Source organism: Dictyostelium discoideum (assembly GCF_000004695.1).
Source record: "Dictyostelium discoideum AX4 chromosome 2 chromosome, whole genome shotgun sequence".
Lineage (NCBI taxonomy): Eukaryota > Evosea > Eumycetozoa > Dictyosteliales > Dictyosteliaceae > Dictyostelium > Dictyostelium discoideum.
This window is the reverse complement of record NC_007088.5, coordinates 4,479,403-4,506,254: the sequence shown is the minus strand read 5'-3', so window position 1 is coordinate 4,506,254 and position 26,852 is coordinate 4,479,403. Positions and strand designations below refer to the sequence as shown.

Genomic DNA, 26,852 nt, shown 5'->3' with positions numbered 1-26,852 from the left:
AATATTATCTAAGACAAAAACAAGAAACAAAGAATAAAAGAAGTATACATGATTTATCACTTCAAGATTTAATTGATGATAATTTAAATAATTCAAATAAAAATAATGTAGATAAAAACAAACAAGATGATAAAGAAAAAAGTAAGTTTTTTTTTTTTATTATCATTATTAAGTTCATTATATTAATAATAACTATTTTTTTTTTTTTTTTTTCAAATAGAAACACAAAAAACGAAAAAAACAAAATCAAAATCTTCAACAAAAGGAGATGAAGAAATGATTACCCAACAACAACAATTACAACAACAGCCACAACAGCAGCCACAACAAAAACAACCACCAACAATAATAACTAATTTTAATACAACTCCAACTTCAAGTCAATCATCACCAAAATCAAATTCACCTTCTTCACCTTCTTCACCACAATCTTTTCAATCTTCACAAACTGAACAAGTTGTTGGAAAATGTATATTATCATTTTTTTATTTTATTTTTTTTTTTTTTTTTTTTTCAGTAAAATATACTAATTTTTTTTTTTATATAAATAGTATTTTCACCATTTTACAGGGCAAATGACGGTGATGATAGTAATGTTAGACATATTCCCAAATCATTTTTAAATAATAACAATAGCAATAATAACAACAGTAATATTAATGGTATAAATAATAATAATGGAAATGGAAATGGAAATATGGATATGAATAGTAATAATATAAATAGTTTTGGTAATAATGAGGGAAATATATTACGACACCAAAATTCTCATCAAATTCCACCACCACCACCACCACCAATTCAACATGTGCAATATCAAATGGATTTCCAAAGACAATATTTACCTCATCACACTCCACAACCACCTCCACCACCACCAATTCAACAAATGGCTCCCATTTTCCCAATCTATAATGGTTCCAATATTCATGATATAAATGGAAATAACCACAACAACAACAATAATAATAATAATAACATCAATAATGGATGGATTCAAAGTCCAATTAATATTAACTCTCAAATGCAACCTCAAATTCATCAACAATTTCCCCAAAATTTTTATCAATATAATCCCTACAGTGCTCCACCACCAACTTTACAATAAATTTTAGAAGAAATGAAATTGTGCATATTATTTATTAGTTTTTTTCTTTTCGTTTTTTTTTTTTCGTTTTTTCATAAAATAAATAAAAATACCAAATTACATGTAAACACAACCTATCAAAATGAATATTATTATTTTCCAAATTTCATCCAGTTTTCAAAATCATTTTCAAACTGATTTTTTTTTTTTTTTTTAAAAATAAAAATGGGAATAAAAATAAAAATAAAAAAAAAGATATTTTATTTTTTTTAAATTAATAAATTTATTGTTTTGGCTTTTGCAGACGCAATGCATTTTTTCCTTTTTAGCAGTGTTTGAAATTTTATCTACTAAATAATTTGTCCATACTTTTTTTAGTTTTTTATCTACTCTTGTTTTGAAATAGATGTTATATTTTTATTTTTTGGATTAAATTATTATTTTATTTATTTGAAAAGTAATTACAAAAAAAAAAAAAATTGAAGAAAAATAAAAAAATAATTATATAATACAAAAAAAAAATTCAAATAATTGTACCATTATTGCATTTACATTTTTCAAATAATATCCAGCAAAAAAAATAAAAAGATTAAAACTGAAAAATCTGCTTTAAAAGAGTTTGATTTTTTTTTTTAGAAAGAATCAAGCATAATAATTAATACCATTTAAATGGCCATTAATGTGTGAACACCAGAGATTAAAAATCTTTGGATATTACCAACTAATGAACTATTCTTCTTTTCTAGTCCAATCTTATCTTGGTATGAGTTTTGAAATTTTTTAGATGGTCCCAATAAAAAAAAAAAAACACTGTTATAATTCATTTAATAGTTGCAAATATAAAAATGATAACATATTATACAAATAAAAAATACAACATATAAATTAATTACCCAAAGTAAAGGTCCTATCCCTTTGGGAAAACAAAAAAAAATAAAAAATAAAAAATAAAAATAAAAATAAAATAAAAATAATATTAAAAATCAAATATTTACAAAGGAACAATTTATTGAGAGTTTAATATTTTTTGCAATTATCTAATTTGAGGGTTGATTTTTTAATTGCTTCTTCAAAGATTGGAATAAAACTTGAAAAGTGTTCAGAATAGTTTGAAAACTTTAATAAAAATCCTAATTCATCTAAATGCTTTCTATATACATCAATATGAATTGAATCTTTTGGTAAAGATTTACAAATTTCTATTTTTCTAAGTCTTGGATCACCTTGTTCATAATAGTAGTATTCATCATCAGTTTGATTACCATCTTGATTTTCATCTAATAACATCATTGATTCATCACTATCATTGTTATTATTATTATCATCATCACCATTATCGTCATTATCATCACTTACAAGATGATTATTATTATTATTATTATTATTATTATTATTATTATTATTATTATTATTATTATTATTATTATTATTATTATTATTATTATTATTATTATTATTATTATTATTATTTGATTTTAACTTTTTTCTTGTTTTTAAATTTATTAAATCTTTGATGTGAATACAACTATTTGAAGAGAGATGATTCTTTACATTTTTAACATCTTTTGAAAGTGAATGAAATATTAATTTAACATCTTTTGATGATCTAAGGAATTTGTTAACAACTTCGCATTCTGAACAATTTCTTGGACCACAAGCTGGAATTGGTGAAAATGAATAGGATGAAACTTCAACATCTTTATATTTCTCTAAAAATGAAGTATTTGTAAAATGTTTTAAAAATATTTTCAATGCTTCAAAACTAAAATTTTCATTATTTATAACTAAACCAATATTTGAATCAAAAATTTCAATTAATTCCATATAGTTTTCTTCATGCTGATTATATTGATTATATAAAGTTTTAGCATATTCAATTTGACCATTATGTAATAATAATATAGTTTTTGTTATATTATTATCATTTATTTTAATTAAACTATTTGAATTATTATTATTATTATTATTATTATTATTATTATTATTATTATTATTATTATTATTATTATTATTATTATTATTATTATTATTATTATTATTATTATTATTATTATTATTATTATTATTATTATTATTATTAATATTATTATTATTAATATTATTAATTTGATTAATTGTTGAAATACTTTTACCATCTTTTGAAATGAAAATATCATCTTCATTATCACTATCATCACTATCGAAACCATTGAAATTTCTTTCAACACTATCACCTAAAAGTAAATATAACATCCAAACTTGAAATAGTTGAATCATAGTTGGTTCTCTTTTACTTAGGTTATAACCATTTAATAGTGATAGGAAATAATGTTGAAATTGAATTTTATCTTTTAAAAGTAATGGATTGACGCGATCATAATAGGTAATAATTTGATTGTATTGAGTTGCATTTGGTTTTTCAATTGATTTATAAAGTTGAAATAATCTAGTACGTAAGTTATCAATGAAACTATTTGGTTGATACTTTACAAATATTGGTAACCAATAATTTGAAAATTTTAATGCCGTCGCACCAGATACGGCTGAAGAAATTGATAATGTTGATGCAATCGAAGAATTAACATTTCCAATAATACTACCACCTTCAAATGAAATTGGTGGTAAAATTTTCGATTGAAAAGTTTCTAAAAAACAACTTAATCCTCTAAAACTAACTCTATCTGGATACTTTTCATGAGCTGGTAATAATTGTTTTTCAAAAATTTCAATTCTTTCTTTAACTTTTCTAATATCTGTATATTCATTCTTTTTATATCTTAATAATGTATCTGATATTTCTTTTTCTGTAAATTGTTCAATTATATTATTATTATTATTATTATTATTATTATTATTATTATTATTATTATTATTATTATTATTATTATTATTATTATTATTATTATTATTATTATTATTATTATTATTATTATTATTATTATTATTATTATTATTATTATTATTATTATCATTTTTATTTGATTCATTAATGGATAAAAAAGAATTTATAAATTCAATTGGGTCTTCTAAAAATTGATTTAACAAAGTTTTAAATTTAATTTCACCTTGCTCATTGTTTTTATATACCATTGCTAATAATTCTTTAATTTCTTTTTCAAATTCAATGAATTTTCTTGCTGGTAATGATTTTAAAAATGTTATTACTTCCTCTTCATTGTTGTTGTTGTTGTTGTTGTTGTTGTTGTTGTTGTTGTTGTTGTTGTTATCCCAGCTGATACTATTATTATTTTTCATATAATTTAATTTAAAAATTTGTAAATTCGCTCTATATTTATCAATAGAATATTTTTTTAAAATTTCTTTCATGTCACATTTTTTAAAGATGATTATAATGGTTGGATTATAGATTTGTTTACTTTCATTTGTAAAACTATCAAAACATTTATAGTATTGTTGTTGTTGAATATATTTTTTGGAAAGAAATAATTTTAAAGAGTTTGTTGGTAAAATTAAGTCTTGGAAATTAAATAAACTGAATTTTAATGGTTGTTTCTCTTTTTCTAAATCATAAAAATCATATAAATTACAATAATTAGCTGTTGTTGTTATTGTTGCTGCTGCTGTTGTTGATGTTTCTGTGGTTGTTTTTTTTAATTTTGTTGTCTTTGTTTCTGATGATAATTCAGAGTTTATATCAATATTTCCAGAGAAATTAATACCTGTCAAATAGAAATTACAATCCAATTCTTTAGATATTCTTTTTAATCTTTCACCAACTATTCTATCTCTACCTTTTAAACAATCGAAATATTTATAGGTATATTTATGTTCTAATAAATATCCGGTCATTTGTTTCTCTTCAAGTTGTTTTGATATTGATTTAAATAATTTTTCCATTAATTCTTCTTCTTTATCATTTGCTTTTTCTATTTCATTATTTTCTTTTTCTTTTTCTATTTCATTATTTTCTTTTTCTGCCTGGATATCTTTTTGATTTTTATTTTCTTGCTGTTGTTGTTGTGATTGTTTATTATCAATTGGTAAAATACTATCTTGTGAAATATCATTTTCATCTACTAATGAAGGAACTTGTTTTGTTGCTATATTGTTGCTGTTGTTGTTGTTGATAGGTTTTTTACCATTTCTTATTAAATTATAAACTAAACAAACCATTAATCCTTTGGTAACCTGGTTCATTTCACAAACACAATCTGAATAGAATGATGAATAATTTATTTGAAAATCATTTGGACTAAGTTTATTTGATGATGACATTTCTACCTCTAAATTTTCTATTGGTGCTGAATTTGTGGTTTCTATCTCTTTATTTGTTTGTGTTGTTGTTGTTGTTTTTGTTGTTGTTGTAGCTGTTGTTTTAGTGATACTTTCAGTTAGTGTATTTGAGAGTAAATCATCATTATTATTATTACTATTATTATTGTTGTTGTTATTATCACCATTATTAATACTATTAACAATGACTCTATCAAGTGAATTATTCTCTTGAAATAATTGAATGGTTTCACCGTTGTGTGTAATTAATAATTGGCCACCTTTGTGGGGTGTTTTCAATTGAGTTGGTAAAACAAATGTTAAAGTTGCAAACATTCTCTTATCTTTTTCAGTATTTACATGAGGTATAGAAAATTTACCACCTTTGTCATAAACGTAGAGATTTGAGAAATTTGCTTCCAATATTTCATTTTCATCAATACCTAATCCTTTTTTAACCTTTTCAACTACCTCATCCAATGCAATTTTCCATTTATCAATTTCATTCTTTGGTTTTGGTTTTCTTGATCTTGGCGGTTTCTGAGATTGAGAGGATGTTGATTGTGATTGTGATTCTGGTGTTGTTTTGGTTTTTTTTACTCTTGGTGTTGTTGTTTCTTTAGTATCTTCTGTTTTGGTTTCTCCTGTTGTTGATGTTGCTGTTGTTATTGTTGTTGTTATTGCTGCTGCTGTTGTTGCTGTTGTTGTTGTTGCTGTTGCTGTTGTTGCTGTTGTTGTTGGCTCTGATGTACTTGATTCTGTTATGTCTGTTGATGATTCATTTGAAACTGTTTTGGTTTTTTTTGATTTGGTTGTAGATTCTCCATTTGGTTTTGTTGCTCTTGCTCTTGATTTTTTTGGTTTAGAAGTGGGTAATGTTGATAAATTATTCTTTTCCACTTCTATAAGATCTGGTGTTGAGGATATCAAAGAAGTTTCTTTATTTAGCATCACTTTAGATGGTTGTTCAATTGTTTCAATTGCTGCTGCTACTACTGCTGTTGTTGTTGTTGTTGTTGTTGTTGTTGTTGTTGTTGTTGTTGTTGTTTTTGTAGTAGATGGCTCAATTTGAGGTATATCCTTTGCAAGTATCTTTTCATTAGATTGTTGATCACCAGTAGATATATCCTCCATTTCATCTGCTATTTTATTTATTACGTCTGTTTTTTCGATGGAATTTGGTTCCTCTATTGTTGATTCTGTTGTTGGTTCTGCTGGTTCTGTAGGCTCTTTTGGCTCCTTTGTTGATTTTTTTGGTTTTATTGGTGATGGTGATGGAAATGGTGATGATGGTGATTGATCAATAATTAATTTTGATTTTAAAACTCTCTTTATTGGAGGTTTATCAATTAAAAACTCTAGTGAATCAGGATCGATTTTCCAAACTTTTCTTACTTCGATATCATTGATTGTATCATATCCCTTTACAAATGATTCACGAGTTCCATAGGTTTTAATAACTTTTCTAATTTGTTCATCACTACATGGTATTGAAAGAACTCCTATACCCTTTACCTGTATGATTGGTTTAATCGATTCAACTTTATCTTGATAATAAAATGAGGGTTGGTTATCTATTTGGGGTTGTGGTAATAATAATATTTGTGATTTTGAAAATAATTTAAGTTTTTCAATATTGTCATTATTATTATTATTATTATTATTGTTATTATTGTTATTACTATTATTATTGTCAAAACCACTTTTTGCTTGCAATAATTCTAATATGTTATTTAACCTTTAAAAAATAATATTAAAAAGATATTAGAATAGGTTTTTTTTTTTATTTTTTATTTTTTTTTTTTTTGTTTACATTATTCAAATATTAAACATGGTGTGTTAATCTTTATCTTAATTATTTTTTGACGAAAATAAAAAAAAAAATAAAAAAAAAAAATTGGGGATGGAAAGCGTAAAAAAAAAAAAAAAAGAAAAATTAAAAAAAATAAAAAAAACACATTTTTTACATTTTTAGAAATATTTATATAGTAAGTAGTATTTAGAAAAAAAAATAAAAAAAAAAAAAAATGGTTTTGTTTTCAAACAGTAACTTTTGAGATTTAATATAGTTTGTTTTTTGAAATTATTTTTTATTTATTTTTTTTTTTTTTTTTTTTTTTTTTTTTTTTTTTTAAAAACAATGATTTATTTTTATTATGAATTTTAGTATAGATAAATAGAGCACTCAAAAATACACAAAATTATATAAGAAAAAAATGATTTTAATTGTTTTATTTTTTAAAATTTTTTTTTATTTTTTTTTTTAATTTCAATATATTAATTAATCATTAATTTTTAATTTGTAATTGTTTTTTATTTCGAAAAACTACAAGAGGGAATAAATTTTTAATAAAATAGACATTTAAAAAATTGGTATATTTTTTATAAAAAAAAAAAAAAAAAAAAAAACTTTAGTTTTTTTCTTTGTCTTTGTAGTTGCTAGGAAATCCATACCAATGTTTGATTTCAGAGTATAAAATATTTTTTGTTTTAAAAAATTAAATAAAGATATTTGGAATTGAAGATATGATGTGGTCAAAAAATATTTAAAAATGGAATATTCCAACCTTTGCCATTTGTGCCATAAATGGAAAAAAAAAATAAAATAAAAAAAAAATAAACAAAAATATAAAAAAATAAAAAAAAGGTAAAATAATAAGAAAAAGGAAAATAAACAATTTAAAGAAATATAAACAATTCAAAAAAAATAATAAAATAAAAAAAAAAAAAAAAGGAAAAGGAACATAAAAAAAAAAAAAAAAAAAAAAAAAAAACTATAATAATAATAATAATAATAAATACAAATATAGTAGTTTTGTAAATAAATCTTTTTAAAAAATTAAAAAAAAAAAGATGATATCCAAAAAATTGACATATTGTAAAAATAAAATTTCATATGTTTATTTATTTATTTTATCATTATTTGTATTATTTAGTTTTTATTTGTTAATGAATGAAAATAAATTAAAGTTTAATAAAAAGCTATTAGAACAACAACATCATCAACATCATCACGAATTTGATGAAGATTTAACCAAATCAATTATAATTAAAAGTAGGACACCTGTTTTGGATAGTCTCAAAGAAAGTAGATATTGTGAAGATATTGATTTAATATATACATGGGTCAACGGCTCAGATCTAAAACATATTGAAAGTAGAATTTATTATCATAATTTAGAAAAAATTCAAAAAAATGAAAAATTAAAAAAATTAAAACAACAAGATGAAGAAGAAGATGAAGAAGAAGAAGAAAATTATGATAATGAAGAGGAATCACAAAGATTTAGAGATTATGGTAGTTTAAAATATTCATTAAGAAGTGTAAGAAAATATGCACCATGGATAAATAAAATTTATATAATAACTGCTAATCAAATACCTTCATGGTTTAATCAATCAAATAGTGATAATGTTAAATTTATATTTCATGAAAAATTTTATAAAAATAAGTAAGTAAATCTTTTTTTTTTTTTATATTTTTTTTTTTTTTTTTTTTTTTTAATAATTTATAATTTATAATTAATAATTTTTTATTTTTTAGAAAAGATTTACCAACATTTAATTCGAATTCAATTGAATCGAATTTTTGGAATTTACCAAACCAAGTTTCAAATTGTTTTTTATATTCAAATGATGATTTATTTTTTAGAGAAAAAGTTGAAATTGATGATTTCTTTGATAATGAATATTATCATAATTTATTTGAAACTAATGAAATTGTGTCAAGTTGGACACCGAATATATCAAGAAAAGATGTTTGGACTCAAACTTTAGTCAATACCAATAGGGTGTTGGATAGAGTTGGGAATTCAACAAAGTCAAGATTTAATGCACAACATGGTATTCAAGTATTCAATAAAGAGATTTGGTCAATATTAAGTTTTGATTTAAAGAATGAACTTTCAATTACGTCTAGTAATAAATTCAGAAATTCAAATGATATTCAAATTCCATTTGTGTATAATCAATTTGTTAAGAAGTATTCAAGGAAATTTAAAAATATGAAATTAAATAATCAATACTTTGCATTAACAAATGAAAATTATAAAGAAGCTTTAAATATTGTAATTGAAAATCAAGAACATTATAAAACAATTTGTTTAAATGATTTATTTAAATTTGAAACTTTTCCAAACTCTCAAAGTCATTATTTAAATAATCAAATCATTAATGATATATCAAATTTTTTTGAATCTTTATTTCCATTACCTTCTCCATATGAGAATTATTAATTTTTATTAATATTAAATCAATATTAAAAAATAAAAAAGTAAAAAAAAAAAAAAAAAATGGTAAAATATTTTAACATCCAAATAAAATAAGTAAAAAAAATAAATAAAAAAATTAAAATATTGAATTATCTTTTACCAAAAATATCTTTTTTAGTTTTTTTATTTTTTTTTTTTTTTTTACTTATTTTATATGAATAGATGGTTCGGAGATATTTTGAAAAAAAAAAAAAAAAATTTTCATAATTTTCAAAAAAAATAATTGGGTTACCCACATTTCATATTAATTTCAATTAAAATTAGCCATTTTAAAAAAATAAAATTTTTTTTGAATTTTTTTTATTATTTTTTTTGAAAAATGGGATTTTATTGGGTTTTTAATTTTTTTATTTTTTATTTTTTTTTTTTTTTCAAGGGGGTATAAAATGAAAAATTAAATCATTTTTTTTTTTTTTCTATAGTTTTAATAAACAAATATTTAAATATAATACAATAATAAAATGGACGGTGAAGATGTTCAAGCTTTAGTTATCGATAATGGTTCTGGTATGTGTAAAGCCGGTTTTGCTGGTGATGATGCCCCACGTGCTGTTTTCCCATCAATTGTTGGTCGTCCAAGACACACTGGTGTTATGGTCGGTATGGGTCAAAAAGACTCTTACGTAGGTGATGAAGCCCAATCAAAGAGAGGTATCTTAACCCTCAAATACCCAATTGAACACGGTATCGTTACCAACTGGGATGATATGGAAAAAATCTGGCATCATACTTTCTACAATGAACTCCGTGTTGCTCCAGAAGAACACCCAGTTCTCTTAACCGAAGCCCCATTAAATCCAAAAGCTAACAGAGAAAAAATGACCCAAATTATGTTTGAAACCTTCAACACCCCAGCCATGTACGTTGCCATTCAAGCTGTCTTATCCTTATATGCCTCTGGTCGTACCACCGGTATTGTTATGGATTCAGGTGATGGTGTCTCCCACACTGTTCCAATCTATGAAGGTTATGCCTTACCACATGCCATCTTACGTTTAGATTTAGCTGGTCGTGATCTTACTGATTACATGATGAAAATCTTAACTGAACGTGGTTACTCATTCACCACCACTGCTGAAAGAGAAATCGTCAGAGATATCAAAGAAAAATTAGCCTACGTTGCCCTCGACTTTGAAGCTGAAATGCAAACTGCTGCTTCATCATCAGCCCTCGAAAAATCATACGAATTACCAGACGGTCAAGTTATCACCATCGGTAATGAACGTTTCCGTTGCCCAGAAGCCCTCTTCCAACCATCATTCTTAGGTATGGAATCAGCTGGTATCCACGAAACCACCTACAACTCCATCATGAAATGTGATGTTGATATCCGTAAAGATTTATACGGTAATGTCGTCTTATCTGGTGGTACAACTATGTTCCCAGGTATTGCTGATCGTATGAACAAAGAATTAACTGCTTTAGCCCCATCAACCATGAAAATTAAAATCATTGCCCCACCAGAACGTAAATACTCTGTCTGGATTGGTGGATCTATCTTAGCTTCACTCTCAACTTTCCAACAAATGTGGATCTCCAAAGAAGAATATGACGAATCAGGTCCATCAATTGTCCACAGAAAATGTTTCTAAACAAACAATTAAAACTAGTGATGAAAGTGCTTCTCACAAACAATTATGTAAAATATATAATAAAATACATTATTTAATCATTTTTATTAATTTTGTTTTAGTTGTTGATCTTTATCCGACTATTTAAAATTAATTGTAAAAAAAAAAAAAAACCATTTCTTTTTCTTTAATTATTTTTTTTTATTTTTTTTTTTCTAATTCTTACATTTCTTTTTTTACAAAAAAAAAAAAAAGATAAAATTACTTTTCACAACTTGAGTGGTGAAATTTTTCCAACCAACCTTATTTTTTTGTATCTTGTGTTATTATTTTAGTTTTTTTTTATATTATTAAAAAAAGAATTTGGAATACGTTTCATTCTTTGGAACTATCCAATGATATTTTTTTATTTTTTTTTTATTTTTTTTTTTATTTTTATTTTTTTATTTTTTTTTTTTTTAAACAGAAATTTTTTTTATTTTTCAATTTTTTATTTTATAGTATAACCACAAATAATTTCGATATATTACTTTATTTATTTTTTTTTTTTTATTTAAAACTAAAATTAAAAGCTAATAATATTAAAAAAAAAAAAAAAAGAAAAAAAAAAAAAAAAAATGAAATCAACAATTTTATTATTAATATTAATATTAGGATTAATTTATGTTTCAAAATCAACATCAATAATTAATACAAATTCAATCAATGTCGTTAATGATGTTAAATTTGAACCAGCAAAACCAATTCATAGTCTCTATAAAACAATGTACATTTTAGATACTAATGATTTTGGTTTAATTAATTCAACACTCATAAATATCTATAATGCTTATAGAGATCCAAGATTAATTAATAGATTAGAGATAATTTTAGTTGCATTTGGAAAAGGTTATAATGTTTATTTAAATTCAAATCCAGAATTTCAACCAATGTTAACAAGTTTACAAAATTCAGGTTGTGTTTTTGTATTATGTAATAATACAATCAATGCATATCATTTAAATTTAAATGATTTATTCCCAGGTGTTAATCCAGTACCATCTGGTAATGGTGAAATCATTCTTAGACTTGGTGATGGTTGGACTTCAATTCATCCATAAAAATAAAATAAAAATAAAAAAGATAAAAATAAAAATAAAATAATTTATTTATTTTTTAAATTATTAAAAATTATTAATTGTTTTTCATTATCTTCAAGTGTTGTGCCATTTAAATTTAAAATTTCTAAAGAAGGAACTAGACCATTTCCATTTCTTTTAAAATTAAAAATATCAACCAATGTTGAACAACCATTAAAATCTAAAAGTTTTAAATGTTTTAATTCTTTTGAAATTGTAATTTTTGAAAGTGATTTTAAATTAATTGCTTTAAATTCAATTAGATTCTCCCATACATCTAAACAAATTGAATTTGATAAACTATCAATTGATTTTGAAACACCATTAATTGTTGAATTTGAAAAATTAATATATTTTAAAAACTTTGATTCATCTAATTTTAATAATAATTTTGAAGTTATCAATGTTGATTGTAATTTTAATTTCTCTAAAACTGGTGCATAAACTTGAAATTCTTTAAGATTTTCACAATTTTTAATATTTAATGTTTTTAAACTTAATGTGAAAATATTAATTGTTTTCAAATTTGTGCAATTGGAAACCAACATTTTAGAAACTGTTGGTAATTTTAATTCATCAGAACCATTTGATAATTGTTTAAGATTTTTGCAATCACAAATTTCCAATCTTTTTAAACCATTTAAAAATTGTGAAGATATTAATAATTTATTTGTTAAATATTCATTATTTAAAAATTTTAAATATCTTAAATCTTTTGAAAGTGGCAAAACTTGTTCATAAAATATTGATTTTTGTGAAGTGCTTAGTGATTCATTAAAATTAGATTTACCGTTTAAAAATTCTTCAAATAAAATTGAAATTGGTTGAAAAGGATATGATGCTGTCGTTGTTAATTTTGATTTTAAATTTTTTAAATCAACATCCATAGTATTTGATGAAATATTTTTATAAAATGTAATTTCTTCATCAATTACTTCTAAATCTTTTAAACCATATTGATTTTTATTTTTTTTATTTATTCCCCTTGAAACTTTAATTTTTGATGATATTAATGGCATTGGTTCATGATTTCTTGAAATATCTTGAGTTCTTAAATACCAATTATAATTTTCAATAACTGATACTTTTGTTGTATAACAAGTTCTATTTAAATACATACGGTTTGAAATTAATGGTTCTAAAATTGTTAAAAGTTTCCAAAATGTAATTGGTTTCTTTGATGATAATGAAGTTGATTCTTTAATTAAAACTTCTTTTAATCTAATTAATTTTGAATATAATAATTTAATTGAACCTTCTGGAAATTTAGTTAATGGATAAGTTTTATTATTTTCAGATCTATGAATGAATGGTTTCTTTTTGCCAATTTCACAATTACCATCTTTATGAATTAAATTATTAATTTGTTTATTAATTACACCAATTGATGATATCCATTCTTTTAAAAATGTTAAAACATCTAATGATTTCAATTTATTAATAATTTCTTTATCAATTGGGTTATGCATTTGCTCTAACATAAATAAACAAGTATTTACACAAAATGAAATTTCACTTGAAAATATACCAGTTTTAATAGTTTGTGTTGATTCTGGTACAAATGATAATTCATTATTCATTGAAACCAATTTAAAATTACCATTTTTCATTGGTGTAAATAAATAATTTTCAAAGCAACCATTTGCAGGATTAGTTAAAATAGTTGTTATTATTAATTTTGAAAAACAATAAGAATCTAATTTTTTTAATTTTTCATCTTTATCATCACTTTTTAAAACATTTAATAATGTTGTTGTTATATCATCATTATTTGTTTTTGGTTGATATTGTAGTAATAATTGATGATAATTGTTTTTTTCATTTTTTTTCATTGATTTAATTATTCCAAATTCAGAGAATGGTATAATTGATAATTCACCATCATTATTAATATCATCAACATCTTTAAATAATAATTTAACAAAATTTAAAATTGTTAATTCCATTGATGGAAATTGGGGTTGAAATTTAAAAATAATTTTTTGATTTGATATTTCATCCTTTAAAAATGGATTAGATTTGATTTGATCTTGTTCAATAGTTTCTAAAATATCACCATTTTCTTTATATAAATGATTTAAATAATTTCTTGAAATCATTCTCTTTCCCAAACTCATTGTTTTAATTTTACTACAATCATTTCCATTTTTATTATAAATTGGTAATAAATTTTCAATCAATGATTTCCAATTTGCTTCATTCATTTTTTTTTTTTAAAAATCAGTAATAATAATAATAATGATTTCTTTTGGTATTTATTTATAAACAATTACTTAAACCAAAAAAAAAAAAAAAAAAAAAAAAAAAAAAAAAAAAAAAAATGAAAAAAAAAAAAAAGATTTTTTTTTTTTATTTTTTAGTGAAAGAAAATAAATATCTAAATATCTTCTTTTTTGGTTTTATTTATTTTTTTTTTTTCTAATAATTAAATTTCAATTCCATTATTATAATAAATTTAGTGTTGTAAATATCAATATCCAAAAAAAAAAAAAAAAAAAAAACTTGTTATGAAAAGTAAATAAAAAAAAAATAAAAAAAATAATGTCGCCCTATACAAATCCAAAACACCAAATCTTAGATAATTAAATATTGAAAACCACCATGAAGGTAGGTCTCGTGTTGTTTGGACACAATGGAAATTTTAGAAAATGAAATTCTATAAAATGTTTTGATTTATTATGTTGTGATCGAGAAAATTTCTCATATACAATGGTCTTGCACTTGAAAATAAATGGGTCATCTTTTTTTCATCAGAGCTTAGTACAAAAAGAGTACCATTTTGTACTGATGCACCTATACTATCGAAATCTTGTTGAAAATAACCCATCATATTTGGTATATTATCTAATTGATGAAATTCATTTAAAATTACACTTATATTGTTTTCTAATAAACCAATAATTAATTTTGAAAGGTATCTTTTACCTGATGGTAATGCTAATCTTTGATTTGTTTCAATTGTTGATAATGATTGTAAAGATTTCTCAAGATTTTTATTTGTACATTCGAAATCGCCTTTACAATTTATATATAATACTGGTCTATTATCAGTCTGATATAAGTTATATAAATATTTACCAATTGATTTTGTGTCTAATTTATTATCACTTATAATTATTCTTTTTCCTCCACTTTTTGAATTTACTAATTTAAAATATAATTCTTTAATTTTATCAATATTTTGACCCTTTTCTTTAATATTTTTTATATTGAATCCAACCATTTTAAAACTAAATTTTTTATAATAATTTGCTTCTTTGATATATTCGGTATGGAATGGTATAAAGTTTTGAATTGAATCATATAATAATTCACCATTGATTTTGTCGAAATATTTAAAAGTTTCTTTTTCCATTGATAATAAAAATTTACCATTTAAAGAACCAATCATATCTAAAACATGGTTATCAACTTTAATACTTTTTTGTAAATCCAATAACCATTGTTTTGTATGTATACTTTCCCAATCACATACTTTTAAATTATTAAAATAATTCTCCATTCCTTCCCTTTCAAAAACTAATATATTATTTCTAGGTTTTTTTTTTAAAATTTATTATTTAAAAATATTAATAGATTACTAATATTTTTAATATGATTAGGTTTGATTTGATTTGGTTTTGGTTTTGGTTTGATTTGATTTAGTTTAATTTAATTTAATTTTATTTTATTATTTCATTTTATTTTAAATAAAAAATGTTTGTAAAAAAAAAAAAAAAAAAATTTGTGTCCCTCCCAATTTTTTTTTTTTTCCTCTATTCCCAACTTTTTTATATTTTATTTTTTTATTTTTTTATTTTTTTATTTTTTTTTTTTAAAAAAATATTTGTAATTGATAAATTTAGCAACTATCGAAATTTTTAGGATCCATGAATCTAATCCTAATGCCCAAGAATCACTGAAAGTGTAAAACTATTTTATGAATTTAGTTAGTTTTTGGTAATGAAATCAATTCAAAAGCCAAAGGTTCTGCTACTCAAAAATCAATTGTTTGATACTCTAGTTGAAGATTAAAACTCCATTTTTATAAACATTCATATTGAAAAATAAAATTGGGTCACTGTTATAAAAACAAAAATAAAAAAAAAATTAAAAATAAAATGAAAAAAAAGTGTGAATGAAAAAAAAAAAAAAAAAAAAAAAAAAAGTGAAAATAAAAAAAAAAAACGACATATTTATATTTTCTTAAAATGTCAAATAATAATAAAAATAATAATAATAAACAACCACAAGTAAAATCAGAAGCATTGCTAGACGAAGATGGATTTCAAATTGTTGTAAAAGGTAAAAAAAATAAAGTTTTAAAAGTAAATCAAAAGATTGAACAAACAATTACAACCAATGATAATAAAAAGAATAAAGAGATTAGAGATAAATATTTTGAAAAACAAAATCAATGGACTTCAAATTATCAAGAAAGTGAAAAAGAATTACAAAATAATCCACAAAATAACAATAATAATAATAATAATAAAAAGAAAAAGAAAAATAATAAATTAATAGTTGAAGAATTATCAGAAGAACAACAATTAATTAAATTATATAATTCATTAATTGAATCAGAGTATGTTTTTTTTTTTAAATATAAAAATAAAAAAAAAAAAATTCAAAAATTCAAAAATTCAAAACTAATATTATTTCCAAAAAAGAAATAAAATGAAAGAAACTAAATTTTTTAAAGATATACTTGAATTACAATTTAATTATAAATTTAATAACAATAATAAAGAAAGTGACACTAAAGATATATTTTCAAAAGTTAATGAAATAGTATGTTATGGTATTGGTGATTTTAGTTCAAGTAAGAAATGTTTAGATCAATTAGCATATATAACATCTATTAAATCAATGTATAGTAATATTGAATCAATTTATATATATGATCCAGTTATGAATAATTTAGAGAAACAATTAATATCAAAAATTGGTTTTAAATTAATTGAAATTAATGAAGAAGGAAAAAGAAAAGCGAATACTACTAATAATGATGAAAATTTCACAATATTTTACATGCCATTTTGTGGTAGAAAATTATATGATAATGTATTATGGGCGAATTGGGAAACACTTTCAAATATTATAATCATTGGAAATAGTTTTAATTTATATATTGATAGTATTAATAGGGTTGAGGAGGACCATTTACCATTCAGTTATACCACTAAAACATTTGGAATTCATGATGAATTATTATTTCCAAATAATTATACAACTCAATTTATTTTCCATGACCTTGCAATTCATTTATTCCCACAATCTTTATTACAAACTAAAGAACCTTCATTTTATTCAAAAGAAAATAATTTAGAACCTCCAAAATTAGTATTTGGTCCAGAATAAAAATAAAAAAAAATAAAAAAATAAAAAAACTCAATAGTATTTATGGTATTTTTATTTCTGTTCCTTTTTTTATTTCTATTTTTTTTTCTTTTTTTTTTTTTTTTTTTGATCATTTTGATATTTAAAAACAAATAAAATTTTCAAATTTAAAGTTAAAAAAAAAAAAATTTAATTAATTAAAAAAATAAAAAACCTTTGAAAAACTATTCCTTTTTAGAAAAATTATTATTTAAAAAATCTAATTTGTGAGATCTTTAAATCAAAAAAAGGTATTTTCCTAATATATCAATTTGATTTTATTTGAAAAAAAAAAAAAGAAAAGTATTTAAAGAGTTTTTTTTTTTTTTCCCACCATTACCTTTACAACCAACCAAGACACTTTAACTTTAAAAAAAGTAAATATTATTATTATTATTGTTTATTTAAAAAAAAAAAAAGAGTATAATATTCTCAAATTATATTATTATAGTTAATCTCTATAGTGCATTTCAAGATTAATATCAAATTTCAATAATAATATCAATTTTGAAATGACCTAACCATTCAAACAGTTAACTTGTTCCAGATGGCTCAAAATAATTTTAAAAAAAAAGGTGTTTGTTTGCCTAATATAAATCGGTACTAATCCAATGACAGAGAAAGGAAAGATTTATCTATGCACTATGTCATTGTTGATAGGTAGATAATTATATTACTACGACAATCACCAAATTTTTTTTTTTATAAAAAAAAAAAAAAAAAAACAATTTTTTATCATTCTTAATGGTTTTATCAAATAATTACATTTTAAAGCAAATCAAAAATATATTATAATTTAAGAAGGTTAAAAAATATAAAATAAAAATTAATAATTAAATACCTCAACCTTATATTATTAATTTAAAACCTATTTTTTTTTTTTTTTTTATACATAATTTATTTTAATTTATTCATAACAGTTTAAAAATGAAAAAATAAAATGATTTGAAAAACGTAATGCTATTTGTATTATTTCACTTTTTTAACAAAAAATTAAATAAATTCTTTTTTTTTTTTTTTTTTCAATCACACAAAAAAAATATCACGATATTTATTTTCAAAAAAAACAATTTTAAATAATTTCTTCTTTTTTTCTTTTTTTTTTTATTTTTTTTTTTTTTTTTTTTTTTTTTTTTTGATCATTTTAATGTATTCATATTCAAAAAAAAATGGATGAACTCTTTTTTAAAGTATATAAAAATTTATTTTTAAGAAATAAAATATTTTATCATATTTCAAATGATAAATTAAACTATGATGAACTCTCTCAATACAATCACTTGAATAGAATAAAATTTAAACATATCTCTTCTTTAAAATTTATGGTTGAAAAAAATCAATTTCCATTATTAAATTATAAATTAAAAAGTGGAGAATTTGTTCAAATTAATAGAGATGGTATAGAATTATTATTTAAAAAAGTATTAATAAAACAACAACAATCACAATCACAACAACAATCACAACAACAACAACAATCACACGAATCACAAGAAGAATCATTATTATTATTATTTAATTTAAAAAGAGAAATTTTATTTAAAATTTCAAATTTATTAGAATTATCAATTAAATTTAATAATTTAAATTTTATAAAATATTTATTTAAAACTCAAAAATCAGATAAAGAAAATGAAATAAATAAAGAATTAGATATATATTATAAAAAATTTGAAATTGATTCAACAACTATTGAATATGCTTTATCAAATTCATCTTCAATTGAAGTTATGGAATATTTATATAATGAAATTATAATAAATAGTATTGGTAGTAGTGGTAGTAAATTATTAAAAGGAAAGATTGAAAATAAATCATTAAAATTATCAACAATAAATGGATCAATAGATATTATTCAATGGGTATTAAATAAAGGATTATATAATGAAATTAATTTTAAAGAAATGGAAAAAATTCATTTAAATCATTTATTAAATATTAAATCAAATTTAACAATTTCAATAAAATTATTAGAAATGAATTTATTAGATAGAGAAAATGATAATGAAACTAATATTTGTTCAATTGTTGTTGATAAAATTATTAAAACTTTAAAAGATAAATCAATTCAAGAATTAATTTATTATAATTTATTATTAAATAATAAAATTGATGGTAGTGGTAGTGATAATGAAGATTATATAAAAAAATTAAAAATTTTAATACTTAAATCACCAATGTCATCAATTGATAAAGAATTATTATATTTTGAATATTTAGTAGATTATGATGATGTTATAGCAGATTTACCATTATTTGATTCAGTTGTTTATGAATATACATTTTCATTACTTTCAATCAATGCTTTAAAATATTTAACAAGTAAAAGTTTGAGTAGACAAAGTAAAATCTCACCGGAATGGTCAAATACTTTAAAAGAGAAATATTTAAATAATTATTATACATATAAGGATAAACTATTTGATGGTAGTAAAGAAAGTGAGAATAGAATAATCGAATTCATAAATCAATATTGCCAATATAGGTCTCAAGAAAATCTTAAAAAAGATACAGGTTTACAATTTTTATTTTGGCCAACATTTGCAAATTGTTTATTATACTATAGAGAATTTTCAGTTGACTTGGTTGAAAAAGTAACAAATATTAAAGGATTCCCATACAGAGAGAGTTTTATTAATATTGATTTCCCTGTTGGTGAAATATCACCAATGAAAAAATATCAATGGTATTATGAAAATGTTATTTTACCTAATTATAGAGATAATCAAATTGAATACTATGGCTTAAATCAATACTTATCAACAATACAATGTAAACAAGATGTTGATTTTATATTTAAAATTAGAAATCCATCAATTAAACTTGAAATTAAATTTTTACCAATTTCAATGAATTTATTAGAGAGCGATGATGATGATAATAATAATTCAATTTCAATTTCAAATTATTTTAAATCATTATTTAAACATATTCCAGATTATTATTGTTTTTCAATACCATTTTTAAAATCATTATTAACATTTAATTTAAAGATTTTAAAAGAATTGGATTTAAAAATTGGTGTTGTATTTAAAAACTTTGGTTCAAGAGAAATTTTAGCAAAAACTGATTATAAAAAAGAATTTTTTAATGAAATTACAAATCAAATTGAAAAAGATAAAATTATTGAATTTTTCGATTACCTAAATCAATCAAATTATAGAATTTTCGATTGTCAAACTTGGATTTTATATATTTCTTCATTATTTAAATCATTACATGTTACTTTAGAGGGTGAAAATAAAATTGAATTATTAAAACAATTAAATATAAATTATAATCAATTTCAAAATGAATCAATTATGTTGGTAATAAATTTTATATTTGAAAATAAATTTGAAGAAGCATTAATAATTTTATCATCATTAAATTTTAATAGCAATATTGATTCAATTAAATTGAATGATATCAATGGTTTCGTTTATCAAACTCAACAATATTGTTTTTATAAAGTTGCTGAAGATGATGGATTTAGAAAGAAAATTTATAAAAATAAATTTCAATTTCAATTGGTTTTTAAAGTTTTAGAATTAATTTTAAAAAATTGGAATTTTAAAAAAGGTGGTAGTGGTAATGGTAGTGGTGGTGGTGATGATTATTATAATGATATATTAGTACCATTATTTGAACATTTATATAAAACTATTATACAATGTTTTGATTCAAATTATTATAATATTAAATTAGTTAGAGATATTTTATTATCAATTGGTAATTATAAAGTTTCTGAAGATTTATTTGAAACTTTTAATTATTTAACAATTAAATCAATTAAAATTTCATCTTTTATAATTTCAAAAGAAAGATTTAATTATTTAATTAAAAAAAAAGATAAAGATTCATCAAGACTTTTACAAGATCCTTTCTTATCTCAATGTTTAATGAAACCTGAATTTTCATTTGATTCAATTTTTAATTCTAGTGAAACTCAATTACTTTTAAAATTACAATCATTATTTCAAGAAAATGAAAATGAAAATGAAAATTATAATAATTTACAACCACGTTTATTTACTCATCAACATATTAGAATTGATGTATTTTCAGATAATGAAAAAGATGTTTATTTCTTTGGTAATATTGGTGAAATTGAACCATTATTTAAATGTTTTAAAGGATTTTTAAAACAACAATTACAACAAGATCAAGATCAAAATCAAGACCAACTTCATAATGATAATAATAATAATAATACTTCAAATATTTTACTACAAGTTTTATCAAAAATATTTGGTAATTTTAAAGATAAACAATTATTAAATCGTTTTATAAATGAGTTTTGTATTTCAAATAATAATGATAATAATAATAATAATAATTGTTTAGATATTAATTTAGTTTTTAAATCAGCAATTCAAGTATTACGTATTGATTTATTAGATTGGATGTTAAATGATTGTAAATTAAAAGATAAAATTATTATTGATAGTTCATTACAATCTATTCATTCTTTGGTTGAATTAAATCATATTGAATTCTTTACTTTTTTTATTAATAATTGTAAAGCTTCTATAAAAATTAATGATGTTAAACAATGGTATAGTTTATCTCAATCTCTTGGTTATCAAGATTTATCTAATTTATTTATAAATAATTTCCCCACAATCCAAACAATTTAATAAATAATAATAATAATAATAATAATAATAAAAAATAATAAAAAATTAAAATTAAAATCTAAAATCATTTTTTTTTTTTTTTTAAACAAAATTCCATACCTGTTTTTTTTTTTTTTTTTTTTTTTTTTTTTTTTATATGTTAAAATAAGATAATATTTCAATCATATGTTAATAAATAAAAATGATATAAATAAAAAAAAAATAAAAAATCTAAAAATAAAAAAGTTTTTTTTTTAAAAGGTGTGGATAATGTTTATTTATAGCCGTTAGGTTTGAAATTTAAAATAATTAAAAAAAAATAAAATAAAATAAAAAAAAATGAAATTTTGATATTTTTTTTTTTTTTTTTTTTTTTTTTTCATTTTTATTTTTGTTATTTAAAATATATTTGACAATACATATTTTTTCAAAATATTTGTTATTATCATGTGTGTATTAAAAAAAAAAAAAAAAAAAAAAATCTAAAATCATTGTTAATTTTTACTAATCCCTTTTTTTTTTTTTTTTTTTTATCTGTTAATAAATAAAAATAAAAATATAAAAAAAAAAATTAAAAAAATTAAAAATATCAACATTTTATTTTTTTTAATCAATTTTAAATATATTATAGAAAAAAAACAGTTGACTACCAACTAAACTTTTCCCTTTTTTTCTAAAAAAAAAAAATTAAATAAAATTTTATCATTATCAATAACTCAACCAACCAAAAAAAAAAAAAAAATGACAGAAACATCTACTGCTAAAGTTGCCACAACAAAGAAATCAACAACTACAAGAAAACCATTTTCTCTTCAAGGTGTTATTACTCATTCCAGTTCAAGAACAATAATCAAAGCACCAGAAAGATTAGCAGATCGTACGTTTTTTTTTTTTTTTTTAGTCATTTTTTTTTTTTTCTATTTTCTAATACTTTTTTTTTTAAAAAAAAAAATTATATTATAGAACCACCAGTTGCTTCCAAAGTTGTTCGTAAGAAATCAACCACAACAGTTAAGGTATGTTTTATTAATAAATATTTTTTTTCTTTTTTTTTTTTTTTTTGGTGGTTTTTTTTTTTTATATACACAATATAATAAATAATTTGCAAATATTTTTTATATTCACATTAACTTTTAATATTTTTTTCTTTTTTTTATATTTTTAGCCAACCACTGCAATCAAAAAGAAAGTTGAAAAGAAGAAAGTTGTTGCATTAAAGAAAACTGCTTCAGCTTCTTCATCTGGTAAAAAAGTTGTCGCCTCAAAAAAGAAAGTAGTTGCCAAGAAATAAAAAAAAAGGGAAAAATCATTACAGTTTCCATTAATTGTACATACATTCAAATATAAAAAAAAAAAAAAAAAAAAAAAAAAAAAAAAAGAAAAAAAAAAAAAAATAAACTTTTTTTTTTTATGATTATTATTATAAATTATTTATAGTTTTTATTATCTAATTTTATATATTATTTTTTTTTTTTTTTTTACATTATAGATTAAAATAATCTTATAGATTTTTATTTATTTTTTATTTTTATTTTTATAAATTTGAGATTCAATATTTCTTTGGAACAGCAGATTTAATGATGGCAATGAAATCACTGGCAACAAGGGAAGCACCACCAACTAAGAAACCATCGATATCAGATTGCTTTGAAAGGTTATGACAATTGTCAGCATTAACAGAACCACCATACATGATCGAGGTTTTCTTTGCAACATCTTCAGAAACCTTTTCACTAATCCATTTACGAATGAAAACATGAGTATCTTGAGCTTCTTGTGGAGTTGCAACGGCACCAGTACCAATTGCCCAAACTGGTTCATAGGCAATTACGATCTTTGACCATTCTTCTGGAGTGAATGAAGCGAAATCTTTCAATTGTTCACTTAGGATGTGTTCAGTGTTATTTGATTTTCTGTCTGCTAAAAGTTCACCTAAACATAAGATAACTGTGAGACCTAATGAAATTGCATACTTTGTTTTCTTTGTAATTAACTCACTTGATTCGCTAAATACATTTCTTCTCTCACTATGACCAATGATAACGTATGGAATACCTAAATCAACCAACATATTAGCACTGATTTCACCTGTGAATGCACCTTTGGCAACACTATAACAATTTTGTGAACAAACTTTAAACTTTTTATTATCTAATTTATTTGATAAAAATTCTAAATATGGATATGATGGTGCAATGAAAATATCAACATTTTCTTTATTTTCAACTGATTCATTCATTCCTTTACTTAAAGATTCTAACATTGATTTACTACCATTCTAAATTTAAAAAAATTAATTTAAAAAAAAAAAATGTTAAATAAACAATTTTAAAAATAATATTAATATTAATATTAAAATATATATTTACCATTTTATGATTTCCACCAACAAAAAAAGTTCTAGTTCCTGTCATTTTATTTATTTATTTATTTATTTATTTGTTTATTTAATTATTTAATATATGAATTGTGATGTGTGTGAATGATTTTCAGAAAATAAAAAAAAAAAAAATAAAAAAAATAAAAAAAAAAATAAAAAAAACAAAATTTAATTTCATTTTTTAATTCCGACCAGCCTTTTAAAAGAGATGTTGAAATTTTCCGAAATTTTGATAAAAAATAAAAAAAATAAATTAAATAAAAAAAATTATTGTGTTTTTTAAAACAGTTACACGATCAAATTAAAATGTGACAAAAAGTTTCTTAATATTTTAAAAAATAAAATTACATAAACACTTGTTTTTTTGAAAAGACAATGTAAATGTTATGTATATTTTTTTTTTTGATCGGATTCCCCAAATCCCTTTTTTTTTTTTTTTATAAATATTTTTTTTTATTGGGGTAATAATATTTAAAAAAAAAAAATTAAAAAATCAAATAAAAAAAAAAATAAAAACCAAATTAGAATAATCATTAAGGTAGAAAAAAAAAAAAAAAAAAATTAATTGGAATTAAATAAAATAAAATAAAATAAAATAAAATAAAATAAAATAAAATAAAATAAAATAAAATAAAATAATATAAAATAAAATAAAATAAAATAAAATAAAATAAAATGTTTTAATATACAATTGATAGATTTACATCAAAACACTCATTACTAAAAGAATTAAAAGGTATTATTTCATCCAACGAATTTGGTGATACTGTCAATGAATTTAAATTAAAAGTAAAAAGAATTCCAATACTTTTACCAGTTGCCATCATGGTTGTGTCAATTTTTTGTTTAATCATAAGATATTTAAAATTAAATCACCTACAATTTATGATAGGTATGGGAATTTTAATAGGAATTTATATCTCAATATTGGTTTTTGTTTTGGTATTTTATATTTCAAATAAAGTTAGATTAAATAGGTTTTTCAAAATAAAAATTTAATATCATTTATGTTTAACAAAACTTGTACTTTATAAATAAAAAAAGTAATTTAAATAAATAAAATTAAAAAATAATATTTTAAATTATTATAAATTTATTGTTATTTTTTTGATTTTGATTATTTACATTCAAATTACATTTGACTAAAACTTCCGATAACAGAGTCAATTGGTTGTTGAGGTGTTGTTGGAGTTGGAGTTGGAGTTGATGGTGCAGCAGTAGCAGTGGTAGTTGTAGTTGTAGTTTGATTTATTTCAGTTAAAGCAGCAATTTTAGATTCAATTAATTGAGTTTTAGCAATAAGAACTTGTTTCTTACTAATTAAATGATTGATTTTACTTTGTACACTCCAATCATTCATTGCATCATGATGACCATGATGACCACCGAAATGGTGACCATGGTGACCACCACCAAAGTGATGACCATGATGACCACCACCGAAATGATGACCTGGGAAGCCTTGATGACCCGTGATGACCTGGATAGCTATGATGACCACCACCAAAGTGATGACCATGATGACCGCCGAAATGGTGACCTGGGAAACCTTGGTAACCATGGTGAACTGGATAACCTACTGATGGACACTCTGGATGACCTCCATGGTGATAACGGTGGCCGTGGAAATAACCTTCATGTTTGTCATGCTTGTCATGTTTGTCATGTTTGTCATGTTTGTCATGTTTGTCATGTTTGTCGTGTTTATCACGTTTGCATTGTTTCCCATACTTTTCATATTTAGTTTGTTTTAATTTTCTTTTTTCTTCTTTGAGAGCTTTCTTAACTTGGCAAATGTATTGCTTTCTTTCTTTTACATCAGTTGGTAAGTTTTGGAGAAATGTTTCACAAACTTTTGTTGAATTATTATTAACTGATTCTGTTTGATTTTGTTGTTGTTCCATTTTTTAAAATTTTTTATTATTATTAATTTATTTGATATAATATTTATTTGTTTTTATTAGTAACGTTTTTAATTTAATATTGAATAAAAAAAAAAAAATTAACTATTTATAGGATTATTTTAATGTGAAAAAAAAAAAAAAAAAAAAATCCATTAAAATTACGTAACGTTTTACATTATTATTGAATTTTCAATAATAAATATTTAAAAGGGGGTGGTAATTGTTAAAATCCCATGAATAACGTTTTTTTTTTTTGTTCTTTTGATGAATTTTAATTTTTTTAAATTATTTTCTTTTCTTTTTTTATTTTTTTTATTTTTTTCTATTTTTACCACGTACAACGTTACAAAAAA

The 26,852-nt window shown here is 21.2% G+C and overlaps 12 protein-coding genes across 12 annotated transcripts in view; 7 read left to right on the top strand and 5 right to left on the bottom strand.

The window, feature by feature from the left end:
• Positions 1-1,108, top strand: part of mybJ (myb domain-containing protein) — a gene marked incomplete at both ends in the record, with an annotated part of 2,447 nt that extends 1,339 nt beyond the window's left edge. The window contains 3 exons of the mRNA XM_639068.1: positions 1-141; positions 221-469; positions 552-1,108. The exon at positions 1-141 is cut by the window's left edge and continues 1,010 nt beyond it. Of these exons, the coding sequence (XP_644160.1) occupies positions 1-141; positions 221-469; positions 552-1,108 (947 nt within the window). The remainder of the gene's footprint in view (positions 142-220; positions 470-551) is intronic.
• Positions 1,109-2,104: 996 nt separating this feature from the next.
• Positions 2,105-7,661, bottom strand: DDB_G0274649 (hypothetical protein; the record flags this gene model as incomplete). The annotated part of the gene is made up of 2 exons (XM_639067.1): positions 2,105-7,037; positions 7,630-7,661. 2 exons carry the CDS (start codon positions 7,659-7,661, stop codon positions 2,105-2,107), a joined length of 4,965 nt encoding a protein of 1,654 aa, XP_644159.1.
• A 491-nt stretch (positions 7,662-8,152) lies between these two features.
• gpt4 (Stealth family protein) lies at positions 8,153-9,534 on the top strand (the record flags this gene model as incomplete). Its single annotated transcript, XM_639066.1, has 2 exons — positions 8,153-8,751; positions 8,844-9,534. 2 exons carry the CDS (start codon positions 8,153-8,155, stop codon positions 9,532-9,534), a joined length of 1,290 nt encoding a protein of 429 aa, XP_644158.1.
• A 497-nt stretch (positions 9,535-10,031) lies between these two features.
• act13 (hypothetical protein) lies at positions 10,032-11,162 on the top strand (the record flags this gene model as incomplete). The annotated part of the gene is made up of 1 exon (XM_639065.1): positions 10,032-11,162. The coding sequence occupies one exon, from the start codon at positions 10,032-10,034 to the stop codon at positions 11,160-11,162; it is 1,131 nt and encodes a 376-aa protein (XP_644157.1).
• A 596-nt stretch (positions 11,163-11,758) lies between these two features.
• Positions 11,759-12,241, top strand: DDB_G0274465 (hypothetical protein; the record flags this gene model as incomplete). The annotated part of the gene is made up of 1 exon (XM_639064.1): positions 11,759-12,241. One exon carries the CDS (start codon positions 11,759-11,761, stop codon positions 12,239-12,241), a length of 483 nt encoding a protein of 160 aa, XP_644156.1.
• A 44-nt stretch (positions 12,242-12,285) lies between these two features.
• On the bottom strand, positions 12,286-14,463 carry DDB_G0274653 (hypothetical protein; the record flags this gene model as incomplete). Its single annotated transcript, XM_639063.1, has 1 exon — positions 12,286-14,463. One exon carries the CDS (start codon positions 14,461-14,463, stop codon positions 12,286-12,288), a length of 2,178 nt encoding a protein of 725 aa, XP_644155.1.
• A 370-nt stretch (positions 14,464-14,833) lies between these two features.
• Positions 14,834-15,761, bottom strand: DDB_G0274467 (hypothetical protein; the record flags this gene model as incomplete). Its single annotated transcript, XM_639062.1, has 2 exons — positions 14,834-14,915; positions 14,968-15,761. 2 exons carry the CDS (start codon positions 15,759-15,761, stop codon positions 14,834-14,836), a joined length of 876 nt encoding a protein of 291 aa, XP_644154.1.
• A 688-nt stretch (positions 15,762-16,449) lies between these two features.
• Positions 16,450-17,599, top strand: DDB_G0274921 (hypothetical protein; the record flags this gene model as incomplete). The annotated part of the gene is made up of 2 exons (XM_639061.1): positions 16,450-16,823; positions 16,909-17,599. The coding sequence occupies 2 exons, from the start codon at positions 16,450-16,452 to the stop codon at positions 17,597-17,599; spliced, it is 1,065 nt and encodes a 354-aa protein (XP_644153.1).
• Positions 17,600-18,786: 1,187 nt separating this feature from the next.
• DDB_G0274919 (hypothetical protein) lies at positions 18,787-22,236 on the top strand (the record flags this gene model as incomplete). The annotated part of the gene is made up of 1 exon (XM_639060.1): positions 18,787-22,236. The coding sequence occupies one exon, from the start codon at positions 18,787-18,789 to the stop codon at positions 22,234-22,236; it is 3,450 nt and encodes a 1,149-aa protein (XP_644152.1).
• A 720-nt stretch (positions 22,237-22,956) lies between these two features.
• Positions 22,957-23,506, top strand: DDB_G0274469 (hypothetical protein; the record flags this gene model as incomplete). Its single annotated transcript, XM_639059.1, has 3 exons — positions 22,957-23,092; positions 23,179-23,231; positions 23,381-23,506. 3 exons carry the CDS (start codon positions 22,957-22,959, stop codon positions 23,504-23,506), a joined length of 315 nt encoding a protein of 104 aa, XP_644151.1.
• Positions 23,507-23,764: 258 nt separating this feature from the next.
• On the bottom strand, positions 23,765-24,629 carry tpiA (triose phosphate isomerase; the record flags this gene model as incomplete). The annotated part of the gene is made up of 2 exons (XM_639058.1): positions 23,765-24,493; positions 24,585-24,629. The coding sequence occupies 2 exons, from the start codon at positions 24,627-24,629 to the stop codon at positions 23,765-23,767; spliced, it is 774 nt and encodes a 257-aa protein (XP_644150.1).
• A 967-nt stretch (positions 24,630-25,596) lies between these two features.
• Positions 25,597-26,499, bottom strand: DDB_G0274655 (hypothetical protein; the record flags this gene model as incomplete). Its single annotated transcript, XM_639057.1, has 3 exons — positions 25,597-25,621; positions 25,732-26,047; positions 26,076-26,499. 3 exons carry the CDS (start codon positions 26,497-26,499, stop codon positions 25,597-25,599), a joined length of 765 nt encoding a protein of 254 aa, XP_644149.1.
• Positions 26,500-26,852: the final 353 nt, after the last annotated feature.